Source organism: Schistosoma haematobium, chromosome 4 (genome assembly GCF_000699445.3).
Source record: "Schistosoma haematobium chromosome 4, whole genome shotgun sequence".
NCBI lineage: Eukaryota > Metazoa > Platyhelminthes > Trematoda > Strigeidida > Schistosomatidae > Schistosoma > Schistosoma haematobium.
This window is the reverse complement of record NC_067199.1, coordinates 5,158,154-5,172,227: the sequence shown is the minus strand read 5'-3', so window position 1 is coordinate 5,172,227 and position 14,074 is coordinate 5,158,154. Positions and strand designations below refer to the sequence as shown.

Below are 14,074 nucleotides of genomic sequence, written 5' to 3'. Positions count from 1 at the left end.
TTTGGATTTTGCTGACCACTTAGCTATTCTATCCTATACACATGGACAAATGTAGGTCAAGATAACCAATGTAGCAGAAGTCTCTGCATCAGTAGGCCTCAACATACACAAGGGAAAAATCAAGATCTCTCTCTCTCTCATATGTTATTTATATTAGGTAATTAAATAATATCAGAAGAGGTTTTGTGGATATTATAGTAATTTTAATAGTTGAAATCATGAGTAGTCAATTGAAGCTAGACCACCATGAAAAACCTGGAAGCAGTGAACGGCTGTTTCGTCCTAATGTGAGACTCCTCAGAAATACGCATCCACGAACCTACACGCGGGAAACCAATTCAGGACATTCGATCTCGCATGCGAAATCTGAACCTCTAAACCACTAAGCCGGTATCCGATGGTGTTAATATATTGCTTTAGCCAATCTATGGCATTGCATGACCACCTTCCGTTGTTGTCAATGGTAGTCTAAATTGAATCTATTCATGATTTTAATGAAATTCAACAACCTCTACAACCCCAAATTAAAAACATAGTTATATATTAGTTATAATGGTGTCATCATATAGACAAGAATACATCAACAAACTTTGCTAATCTCTATCATACATAATGTTCAATAACAAAATCCAATGCTTTGTTATGTTAGTTTTGTGATGTTTTAGTCAAATGATATCAGGGTAAAATATTTATTACAAACATAAGGATAGATTTGGGAGCATTGGAACAATTTATAAAAACTATTCAATTAATTATGAGATTAAACAATCAAATTTTAATTCACTTCAGTAACAAAGTAGAATTATTAATTTTTAAATCATAGAATGTAGCTCAAACTTGAGCTCATGAAGTTGTTTACAGCTAATGAATTAAATTATATTACAGTAATATCAGTCAGTCAGTCAGTCAGCTACAATGTAGGACCAGGCACATATATGCATCGGTCCAAGTTGCCATACCTCATTAGCACAACAAGATGAACACCAAATTCATAAAAGTAGTCACTTCAATGGTAGTCATATATAAAAGAAAGATTGCATATAAGGATACAGTACAATAAGAAGGGAGAGAGTATACACCGACGCCATTGTGATCGATTTTGGGCCATGTCACCCAGAGTCTACAACCATTGATTACGATCGTCACGCGAACCCCAACCGAATAGTTTGCATCTACCAACATGGCCCAGACTAGAAATTAGTGACTTTAAGCACTGATACCACGTTTTGGTTTGGCCGCCCCAACTTTCTTCCAACCATCCCCTACATTAGTCAGCATTGCACGTTGTGGTAATCAGTGTTCAAGTATACGTAAAACGTGGACCGATCATGTCAGTCAATGAAGATTCACAAGTTGCAGTAATATATACTAATGTTACATAGTAGATTTTAACAAAAAAACCTTTGTTTAAGTGTTATTATACTTGTAATCTACCAATTTATTTGACATTAATAAGCATTAGATATCAATAAAACTTAAGAAAATAAACACTTGTAAATGAAGCTATCCGAATGAACTGCAAAACTCACTTACACACTATAACACAGCTGATGATATTGTCTAGAACATCTATGATAACTTTGCGATTAATCCATCTAGATCAAAGAACTCAACAATATCAAATTATTCACCTGAGCTACAGATTTTCATTATCATTTCAAGATATGGGTTATAACAATAACTAAATATCAGAAGGGGTTTTTATGGATATCATAGTAATTTTAATAGTTGAAATCATGAGTCAATTGAAGTTAAATTACTATGGAAAACCTGGAAGCAGTAGATGACCGTTTCGTCCTAATGTGGGACTCCTCAGCAGTGCATATCCACGATCCCATCTTGCGAGATTCCAGCCTAGCACCTATCGGTCTCGTGCGCGAGCACTTAACCATTAGACCCGCATCCAACGGTGTTAATTTCTAACTTCAACTAAATAATCATGAAAAATTGTTAAAGGATAATAACAATGACTGATTATGGTTTAAAATTACAGAACACTAATTATTCAGTTATTAATATGAGGTATGCTTTAACTCCTGATTATTCTACAAACTTAAAATTTTCTGAAACAATATTTTTACAGTTAACCATTGAAAATCAACAAATGTTAGATAGATGTTTCGTCCAAGTATAGAACTCATCAGCAAAGCACATCCACCATCCTACCGCGAATTGGTTGCATGATTTTCTACAAATTATAAAGGCCAATGATCTTCTATTCAACCGTTTGTATACATATAATTATCAAGTATAGAAATGGAAACTGATAATAAGTTGATATGTGAGGTTTATAGTTTAAGAATAGGATTTGGATAATAATGAGTTCTCTGAATTGACTAGTTTAATTATCGACATTTAACCCAATGAATGTAGCACCTTCAATTTAATTATATCAGTTATGTGTTCCACCAAAAACAAAAACCGTACTTCTAAAGATATAATATCTAAATTAAGTCTAAAATTATCAAGTTTAATACTGGATTTATATAAATGAACCAGCAATGTACACACATTGAATATCTCAAAGACTTCAACAACAACAACAACAAAAAAGAATATTGATTCATCCATGAAATCTAGGACAATCGTTTTACCTTATTTGGTACTCATCACCTAGGTGTAACAGTGTCAATGTTCATACTAACATTCGAACTGTTAGCAACTAACTAACATGACTAGAAACTTATAACACAAATGGGAAAATCAAAATAAACTGCACAATATATGTATATATATATTCAAAAAGACTAGTCAATTATAAATCTTAATATTAACGAAGGTAAAATACAAATTTGAACAACTTGTTTTTCCAGTTGGGTTTTTTGGATATTATAGTAATTTCAATGGATAAGATCAACCAGGTCTGTAGTGAGATAGTAACTCACTAAAGACAATGGTGGATGTGTCGCTCAATTTTGTGGATTAGTTAAAGTTAGACATTAACACCGTTAGATGCCAGCTCAGTGGTCTAGTGATTAAGTGCTCGCGCGCGAAACTAGTAGGTCCTGGGTTCGAATCTCGCAGAGGGCGAGGTCGTGGATGCGCACTACTGAGGAGTCCCACAATAGGACGAAACGGCCGTCCAGTGCTTTCAGTTTTTCCCTGATGGTCTAGCCTCAACTGAATCATGATCTTAACCATGGAAACTTTTTTGTTTTGTTTTGAAAAACTCTTTTTCATTTTATTTAAGATACAAATAAAATAGTAATAAACATCTATATTGTAGATATATATATCTTATTCATAGCACCAAGATAATAACTTCATATGTATATTGTATGTATACAAGATCAAACTTATTTTGGAAAATGAAAGGTAAAAGAAGTGAGCAATGATACCGGAACTGTTGACATTATTATTATTATTATTATTATTACTATTATTAGTGGTATGATTTTGATCATTATCCCTTTCTTTAACGTGTAAAATAAACAGTGTGTTGACTTCACCTCATTTTTCATTGTCATGACAGTTGAATTTTATTGAAAGTAAAAAAATAAAAACAAACAAACAAACGAAAGAAGGAAGGAAGGAAAGAAAAAAATATCTGACATTAGATAAAAGTAAACTTATTTACAGATATGTAATTGTGTACGTACAAATTACTTATCCTATTTATTTATCATGGTATCTATATTTACATATATACACATATGTACACCAAAGGGCTAATAAACTTTCATATCTGATTAGGGATTTTCTTTATCCCAATCAAAGAAATTCCCAAGTATTATTTTGAAATGTTTGTTATAAATGTATAAATGTCCCCATTTTCATCTCCTTTACAAAGTATAATAATAATAGTAATAATAATAATAATGTTGTAATAGTTACTTATTTATTATTAATCAGTAGTAGTTTACTTTTCATTTATTTATATATCCAAGCCTATTTCCATGTATGTGTGTGTGTGTGAATGTGTCGCGTATAGGCATGGATACACAAAAGTGTATAGATAACATTATATCTCTCTGAAAGTTACTTTACATACTTTAGCATACAACTTTATCTTAAAGATATCAAATGCGTAAAAATAGACCGGAGAATAAGTCATTTAAATATTTTTAGAAAAATAGAGAAAAAAAAGAAAAGAATTCTTTTAATGTATCGATTGTTATTTAGAGAGAGGAAAATATACAATGAGATTAATGTTGGTGGTCATTCATGCCTTGGATCTAGATTTCATGAATATCAAGAGTTGCCCGTTTATTGTTCCAAGTGAGATTTAGATTTTTATCTCTCAGAGTCTTAATATCATAACGTCTATGAGTGAATTATTCGAACAGCAGATAATTTCCTTTCATAATAAATAATTTAAAATGTCAGGAGGAGTTTCTGCGAATATTATAGTAATTATAACAGTTGAGATCATGTGTAGTCAATTAAAGCTAGACCACTATGGAAAACTTGGAAGCACTGGACAGCCGTTTTGTCCCAGTATTGGACTCCTCAGCAGTGCGCATCCACGATCCCGCCCCGTGAGATTCGAACTCAGGATCTATCGGTCTTGCGCGCGAACGCTTAACCTCTAAACTCTACACTATGGAATACAAACGGATCACTCTAAATTCTATATAATCTCTGTTATAAGAATGAAAACTGAAAGCATTATTTCATTAAATTTTACTCATGAATTAACATACCTTTTTTCAAAGAAAAAAAATTTCGTTTAAGTTTGTTTACAGTACAGTTGTACTTTAAACTGTACAGAACAATGAATTATTCAATATACAAATATTACAATATGTCTACTTAGATCAAATTATGTCATTTGTAAACTTTCCATTCTATGACCTAAATAGATTTCATTTGATAGTTATGATATCAAATGTCTCAGAATAGTATATTAGTCCCTATGGAAATGGAATGAACCCATAACGTTCACAGACTTAGTAATGATATGGTTTTTATACTTATATATGTCAATTAATTATAATCTATTATATAATACATTTTTTCCAGGTTATATCAGTAGGGATAATCTCATGACTTATTTATTTTGTATAAGAAATATTAACAACATCATCAACTCACTAGGACAGTTTGAAAGATTTCTACCAACTAAAGAACATAAAGACTGAATGACTTATAGTCTCAAAATGGGTTGAACGAATCAAGAATAGATATGATAGACTTTGTCATATTTTGTCGAACTGTGATGTAATTTCTTAAATACTAAGATCTAATAATAAATGTAGTAAAAGTAAGGCTTTTTATAACCATAGAAAGCCATTAATAAGTTAATGATTCTCACTTTCAACTTAGGTGACTATATGAGATTTATACAAGATCTAGTAAGATGTTGTAATCTGTACGTTGTTAGAAAGTGAGAATATAACCCACTAATGTCAGGATGATGTTATCATACTAATTGACTGAAATCCAATACTGGATTAGAACTCTTGTTTTATTTTTGTTTTAACACATAGATATTGGTACAAAGAGGTACCAAATACATATGCACCACGAAGATCTCATTTGATATGTGTGAGGACTATGATACTGCCCGGGTGCCCATACCGAAGCAGGTGGTTTTCCTAGGGGACCACACTCGGAGCCTTCGACCTGAAGGTTTAACCTGTAAGGCAGTGGAGCATCGTAAGGAGATGCAGTCCCATGATAGATGGTGACCAATAATTGGTTCATGCGCCATTTGTTCCCTCAGGGTACTGGAGCCCATATACACCATTGGTTTGGAATCAGGGTTTTCCAACTCCCCTAGGTGGACTCACCGTGTCCACCAACTCCGTTAAAGCGCCGGACATTCGCTTTTCGTCCTCTCAATTTCGCAAACAGCACCCGTGGGGCGAGAATTCAGTGTGTAGGACTTCCCTGACAGAGGCTATATACGCGTGGCCATGTGTTCAATTACATGTATTAACACAACAACTAGTTGTTAGAATCCTATATGAAAGTTATTTCTTTCAATATTCACAGTTACTATTTAAAGAATATATTTGATAAAGTAACTTTAACTACATATCATGGTTACTGTACATTAATAGAGTGTTTAAATAATAATTTTACGTATATTATTATTGTTATATCTGGTGATCTACTCAGATAGTTCTATGAAGATTTTATATGGTTTAAAGATACTTTTCAATACCAAATTACATATTTGGTAGAATAAATAGATTATGAACAGTAGCAGGATTTAGAATGTTCCCTTTGTCCTGTTTGAAGCTCATTCATTGGATATACTTATCTCTCAGTGTTAATATTTACAAGGGAATCTGAACTTAGTACATATTACTCCAAACACATAACATGTTATCCGATGAGCTATTGAGTCTAAATAACCATGAGGTTGTTCTACGAGTACAATATTTATATCCATGTAAGACGCTCGGTTATCACGAAGTGATCCAAATCAGTATGATTTATTTCTTCAAATCTCTCAATAATATTTCAGTTTGACATATCATAAAATATAGCGAAATACTGATGTAATAACTTTTGGATTAAAATAATCGTACTACTTATATATTACTGTATGTAAAATGTAAGGTCGAGGAAAACTTGAATCACACATAGGTATTTACGTTCACAGGTTTTGGTTTAACAATCAAAAACTAATAACCATGCAATGGGAAGATATTGTGGAATTAGTCCACTTGTTATGTTTAATAATCACTTGGTATCTTTCTTCTTATCTAGTAAAAGTTTACTGATAAATATATTTTAATAGTTGAGATCATGAGTCAATTGAAACTAGATCATCATGGAAAATCTGGAAGCACTGGACGACCATTTGGTCTTATTGTGGGACCCTCAGCAATGCGTATCCCGTGGGATTCGAACCTAGGATCTATAAGTTATGAACTCAACTATTAAATTACCATAATATCCACAAAATCCCTTTTCTGAAAGTAATCCCTAAATGTCAAAACAGACTTTTAAAAAATTAACCATCACCAATTCGGAATTAATCCTGATGAAGTCGACTGGTCTCATAATGACAAATCTGAAACCGTAATTATATTAAATCTAAGGTTAAACCAAAGTATAATTTTCTTAGGAAATTAATTTCTTCTGCGATTAAAATTATTTGTAGAACTAGGAAAATTCATAGGACATCAATTGGATGCCTCGATTTCGTTTATGACCAGTAAGCGATGAGTGCCAAGAATATAATCCACAGAACAGAATGTTGAACTTTCAAATCCCATAATGACGTGTTACATTTAAATCAGTTAATTAGAATAAAAATGGTCTATACTATCATCCTTGATTCACTTACAATATAGCTCGATAATTAGAAGTTTTATCAGTTACTTCCTTATTCCTCTCTGAATTGAACTATTCGATCGTAAAGTTTCCACTATCTTTCTAAACAATAGCATAACCATACACTTATTTCTAAAGTATAACTTTTCAAAAAAAATCATACTTCCTCATTAGAACTTTAAGTTTGATCTCTTGTGAGGTCATCTATGTACATTACTGAATAGTCTTATACTAAGACAAAACAACTGTCCAATACTTCTTGATTTTCAATATTTATCTAATTAACGTGGGTTAGAGATATAAAGTATAATCAGAAGGGGTTTGTGAAGATTTTAGAAATTTCACAGATTGAAATCATGAGTTAATTGAAGTTAGACCACCATGGAAAACCTGGAAACACTGGATGGTCGTTTCGTACTAGTATGGGACTCTTCAGCAGTGCGCATCCACGATCCCGCACACCGCGAGATTCGAACACAGGACCTATCAGTTTCGCGTCAGGCGCTTAACCAACTAGACCACTGAGCCGGCCCGCATCCAACGGTGTTAATGTCTAACTTCAACCAATCCACGAAGTTGCCCCACCGTATATCATTGTCTTCAGTGAGTCACTATTTCACAACAGATTTGGTTGAACTCCACTGGTAACGACTTCTCACTAGAACTCCAGAAGTATCTTTTGAAGTTAGTCACTAGTGAGCAGATGATTATTTAATTATTATATAAAGTATATATAAATTTAAATATGTTTTAAGAAGTAGTTCACCTTGGTGATAAATTTATTGAATCATTGTCAATGAAGCACTAATAGAATAAATTGTTTTACGTGTATAATTCCATGGATAAATAGTAAGTCAATATTATCAATAGGATACTTGATTCATTTAAATTGTATTCTTATAAGAGGTATTTGTATAGATTGTTGATTATTATCTAACTCAGGTCAATTCAAGATGTAAACCTTTTTATTTATTCCCTTCATCAATTTCTACTTCTCTACTTTCACTCATTAGGTCACTTTAATATTATTGGCATTGAAATAACAGACAGATGTAAAAAGACAATGGAAACTTTTCCAAAAAGAAATAAAAGGTCAAGTTAAGGGAATAGAAAGTTAATTCCTTCAAAGAAACTATTATAATCTAATATAAAAATTAAAATTATTAATGTTAAACACCCATAAATGACTAATTAAATGTTAGTTTATAGTTGAGATCATGAATTCATTGAAGTCATGATAATCTAGTTTCAATGGACTTATGATTTCAACGACTGAAATTACTATAATATTTACAAAACCTCTTCTGATATTAGTTTATGTGTTTATTAAAATCAATTGATCATTCAATAGTAACCAGTTGATCAATGATCATTAATTACAACTACTTATTACTTATTTTATGTAATGGATATTTAGATCATAAGTATTGTGGTGTGTGCTATTTATATTGACATAAGTAGTATATGATGTTAGACGTGAACAGAAGGTCTGGCAGCAGAGAGACAAGAGGATCGAACAGTAAAGAATGGAAACAGAATGCATTTTGTATGAAAGTGCAAGAACAATGAAGTCTGAGTCATTATGAGACAATTGGCGGACATTTTGCAAATTAAGCACTTACTTTATGATTATTAGATTTTATTAACAAGTCCTGTAATTTTGTGTTAAATACATTCGATTGTCTCCACTGGTGTTCTTGTTCACTACAGTATCAATTAGAAGATATAATTTCATTGTTGATCGGTTCAAAATAACCAACATATCAATATTACTGATGATGTTTTATTAAAAGACATAAGTTAATTCAAGATATTTTACTTATTGTGTTAGACTAATGAATCAAATGTTGAATGGTTATAGTGTAAGCTTAAAATTTAGAACGATTTATTTATATAGAATTATATCTTCTCATCAAAATGAACCCCGTGAGCGGGATCGTGGATGCGCACTGCTGTCGAGTCCCACAACAGGACGAAACGGCCATTCAGTGCTTTCAGGTTTCCAATGATGGTCTAACATCAGTAGGTTCATGACCTCAATCAAAAACTTGATAAACTCCACAACCCCTATACTGATAATTAACATGTGCTCACTAGTGACTAGCTTTGTGAGGGAATTCTCGGAGTTCTAGTGAGAAACCATGACCAGTGAAGCTAATCTGTGTCAGATTTAAAGCGAAAGATTTTAGGTTTAAGTTTCGATATGGATATTAATCATGAAGTGCATATACATTCAACTGATGAGTCACATGTTAAACAAATACAAACTTTCTATTGCATAAGTCTATAATAAATTACTTAGATATTTGTTCATTTAGAAAATTATGTAATAATCCAAAGAGAACAACTTGCATCGGAGGTGAAATACTAGCTCAAGTAAAGTACATCTTATCATTCCTAGTCAAATTGACTCAATAGAACTGTCATTCAAAATAACTTCAAAATCCAAATGAACACCAGTCAAAGCTGTAAAGTTTTAAACAATCCAGAAATTTTAAGCCTAAACTTTACATTTAAAAGCATATTATGTAATCAGTCATTCTTTCATGTCTTTAACTCTCCTTCCAATCTGTTTTCTTATTTAAGAATCATTCATCGTTTATGATTACACTCTTACAATTGTTGATAGTTATTACTTATATTACTATTGTTTCCATATATTTCTGAAATACAAAATTGTCTCTCTTGTTTCTGAACTGCAAAACTATTTTTCACTTTAATGTTTCATATAATTCTTTGATTTGTTTTGTAATTTTTTTCTTGAAAGACTTGAGAAACATATTCAATCACAATGGTGTAGGTGTATACACTCTTTGTCTTCCTTTAAACTATGAGATTAAAATCACTTCATATCTTTCTTTCTACCAACTAATCCCTTCTTACTGTACTATATCCTTATATGCAATCATTCTTTTATATATTGCCATCATTGAATTAACTACTATGAATTTGGTGTTTATCTTGTTGTGCTAATGCGGTATGACAACTTGGACCGATGCATATATGTGGCTGGTCCTACATTGTAGCTGAGTGACTGATTGACTTTTGAAATTATGTAATATCCATCTACTTTATCATAGATATTTATATACCAAACATGATCGTACACCATTAGCAGGTGAAATCAATAAGAAAAAAATTTTTTCACCTTAAATTATCTTTTACTAGAAAAGGCCCAAGACAGAGTGGGTTGGAGGCTTATGCTACATTAGGAGTAACAGGCGTAAGTAAGTAAGTAAATTATCTTTGTATTATTTTTAATTACAAATGAATTATGTATAACTTAGACTAACCTCTTAAATATTTCATTGTTATATGAGTAATATCATGTACTATTTAAGTAGATAGTGACATTAACTAACACCGTCAAATCATCCTTAAAATATTTAGAAATAATTGGTAGAAAACTTTGCTTTCATTTTAAAATTATTATTGTACATTTACATGACTGAAATATATCTTGATTCATATAAAAGTAACCATTCCATCAGAGATTGGAATCTAATTCACTGGTGTAGGAGTAGGTTGGAAGAAAGCTAGAGGCGGCCAAACCAAAACATGGCAAAAGTTCATGAAGTCACTGACAAGTGAACTGAACCATGTTGGTAGGTGTAGACTACCTGGTTGGAGACCGCGAGATGATAGCAACCGATGGTTAGAAACCCTGAATGACATGGTTCAAAATCATTTGCAATGGCTCAAGTGCATCCACTCTTTGCGTTCTCCCAAATTCTAGTCTTCTGAATTCTTTGTGTCCCTTTTTTTTCTCTTTCCAAATTTATTTCACTGGATTATACTCCTTGAATAACATCTTCAAACCCTAATCTTTCGGATTACTGCTTATACTTTTACCGCCTCTACCACTACAGAATTCGAATCGACAACTGCATCTCTGTGCTAATGTGGTGTGGCAACTCGAACTGATATACGTACGTACGAAGTTCTACGTTGTTACTGACTGACTGAATACCAAAATCAATCATACTCATTCAAATTATTACCATATTGTGTTTACTATAAACTCTGAGAACTCTCAACTCAACTTTGTATAGGATTGTGTTAGGATACTACTAATAAATCTCAAATATAAATAATATAACTATGAGAAAAGTTGAACAACATTTGTTTATTATCTAATATAGATATTTGTTTCAGACTATTTTACTTAGCACCGGTCTATATAACTTGCTTTCATTCACAATTTTTTGTGTACCATACAAATGTTCAAAACAAAATAGTCGTTTAAAGCAATTAATCCCTTTGATAAATTTCGATAATGTAATAAGAAGACAAAGATTATCAAAACTATGTGATGATATATTAGTACAATACATTTGTTTGTTCTCACCTTAAACCTAGCAGGGTAATATTGACTTATTATCCAGAGTGATTAGGTTTCAATTTGTGTTCACATGATTATTATTACACTTGCTATTATCCTTGTCTCCTCTTACCCCATTTCCAGTCTAGTTGACCTTCTATATATAAATATTCTTAACAAGTATATGTGTGATCAGATTGTTGAAAATGTATTGCGCTAATATATCATCATATAATTCTGATAATCTTCGTCTTCTTATTACATTATCGAAAATAGTCGTTGTCGCATTCTAACTAACAGTCTAATTGTTAAAATCTAAATGTTTTAAACATTAATCTTTCACTTCATTATTAATTATACCTATCCTGTTAACTAAATACATTTTCAACTTACTAATAATCAGGGTACTTAATATCTAGATGATTCAAAGATTATATTACTGACAAATAAATGATAGGATTATGATAGGAAAATGGTATTTACAATTGACTGATTACTGAATGGTGATCAATGTTATGTATGTTAGGTCCTTCTTAATACATATCGAATCCTGTCGACTAAGTTGTAATGTAGCCACCAGTCTAGGTGACTCAACACTTTTTACAACAACAAGAAAAATAACATTTTCAATATGAAGTAATTAAAATCCATCATTTAACAATTGAAGATATAATGTTTAAATGGTTTCAAATAAACTGTAATAATTATTACTTCTTAGTACATCAAATGAATAAAGCTTTACAGCTGCTAGTACATTAGTAATAATAATAATAATAATTTATGTGCAACATCCAACATTCAAATCAGAAATTTCAATACGAATGTCAACACAATTCAACTGTATGGGGTGGAAACTTGCAGAACTACGAAAGCTATCATTCACAAGATACAAGTGTTTATTAACAGTTGTATACGCAAAATACTTAAGATTTGTTGAGCAGACACTATTAGCAACAACCTACTATGGGAGAGAACAAAACAGATTTCAGTGGAGGAAGAAATCAGGAAGAATTTCTCGGAGTGGATAGGACACATATTGAGGAAAGCACTAGACTGTGTCACATGGCAAGCCTTCACATGGAATCCTCGATGCCAAAGGAGGAGAGAAATGGAGACAGACATGAGAAGGATGAACAAAAATCGGCGTAAGTAAGTAAGTAATATCCGAATGATTAAAAAAATTGATTTGTTCATATTATATAACAAAGTATGTTGATTTTTCAAAGTACAAATGATCAAATCCAGTAACTTATTTTCTAAAGAGGAGACTTACTATAAATTACAAAACACTAACTATTCAAACTCACTATGTTTTGAACATTACAAATATAATAATATCATAAATATTTTACTCAAATACTTAATTGATTTGAAATGATCAAATTGAATCGTGATAATGAATAATAATTTTAATGGGGTTTTGTTCTCTGATCTGGATGGTTTGGTCGTGGAGTTTTCATCGTTCTTCTGAACGACATCATCAACACAAACTTAAAATAGAATTGAAATGTTCGAATTTCTCCACATGTGGTTCACAGTTTGTCCTATACACTTTGATGTTCACAAGCTATGAACCACATCTACAGAAATTCGAACATTTCAATTCTATTTAAAGTTTGTACTGATGATGTCGTTCAGAAGAACGATGAAAGCTCCATGACCAAATCATCCAGCTCAGACAAAAAAACTTCATCAAAATCATTCACCTGAGCTACAAATCTTCACCATCTCGAAATGAACAATAATAATAATAATAATAATAATAATAATGTACTTACTGTACAATCTGTTTTCCACTCTGATTTCATCGATTGTATATCAGTAGTATTCATTCTATTGTTATAATAATATTCTTATTCAAGAAGTAAAACAATAATATATTTCATTCAATGATATTTCAAGTGAATATAATACTTCCTTATGAATGATCTTTTATAGTAATATCATTGAATATAATTAGTAAGTATGTTGATCAAATATAAAACTATAGTTACAGTATAATTTCATATGTAGAAGAAGAAGATGAAGAAAAAGAACAAAAATTGTATCTCTATATTCAATTTCATTCATAAATATAAATAAGTCATAGAATTATTATTAATATTTATTCACCAATCCATAATCGTCATGACAATCTGTATAAATTTTTTTAACCTATAATAATTTTTATAAAAAATTTTCCTATTCGGATGAATAGAAAGAAAAGTAGGTTCATTTATAAGAAGAAGAGAGGGGGGCCCCACTTCATTCGCAATAGTTATATATTCGTATACTAATACTTATTTATGTGTGTATATGTGTGTATGTGTATAAATATATATATATATATGTGTATACGAACACACAAATGTAAACATTTTTGTATAGTCAGTTTGTTCTATTCGATCGGTAAAAATAAGAATAATAGGTGGGTGGGTGGGTGGTATGTTAGTACTAATGTTGTATACTTATATATATATATTCATATTGTTTTGTATATAACAAACAATAAAGTGTAGAAAATTTCTCAGAAATAAGATTGGT

General features: G+C 31.3%; 1 protein-coding gene across 1 annotated transcript in view; it reads right to left on the bottom strand.

Annotated features, from left to right (window-relative positions):
- The window catches only part of IRX6 (Iroquois-class homeodomain protein IRX-6), a gene marked incomplete at both ends in the record, with an annotated part of 38,873 nt that extends 25,490 nt beyond the window's left edge, over nt 1-13,383 (bottom strand). The window contains one exon of the mRNA XM_012937891.2: nt 13,330-13,383. Within this exon, the coding sequence (XP_012793345.2) occupies nt 13,330-13,383 (54 nt within the window). The remainder of the gene's footprint in view (nt 1-13,329) is intronic.
- Between the last annotated feature and the right edge of the window lie 691 nt (nt 13,384-14,074).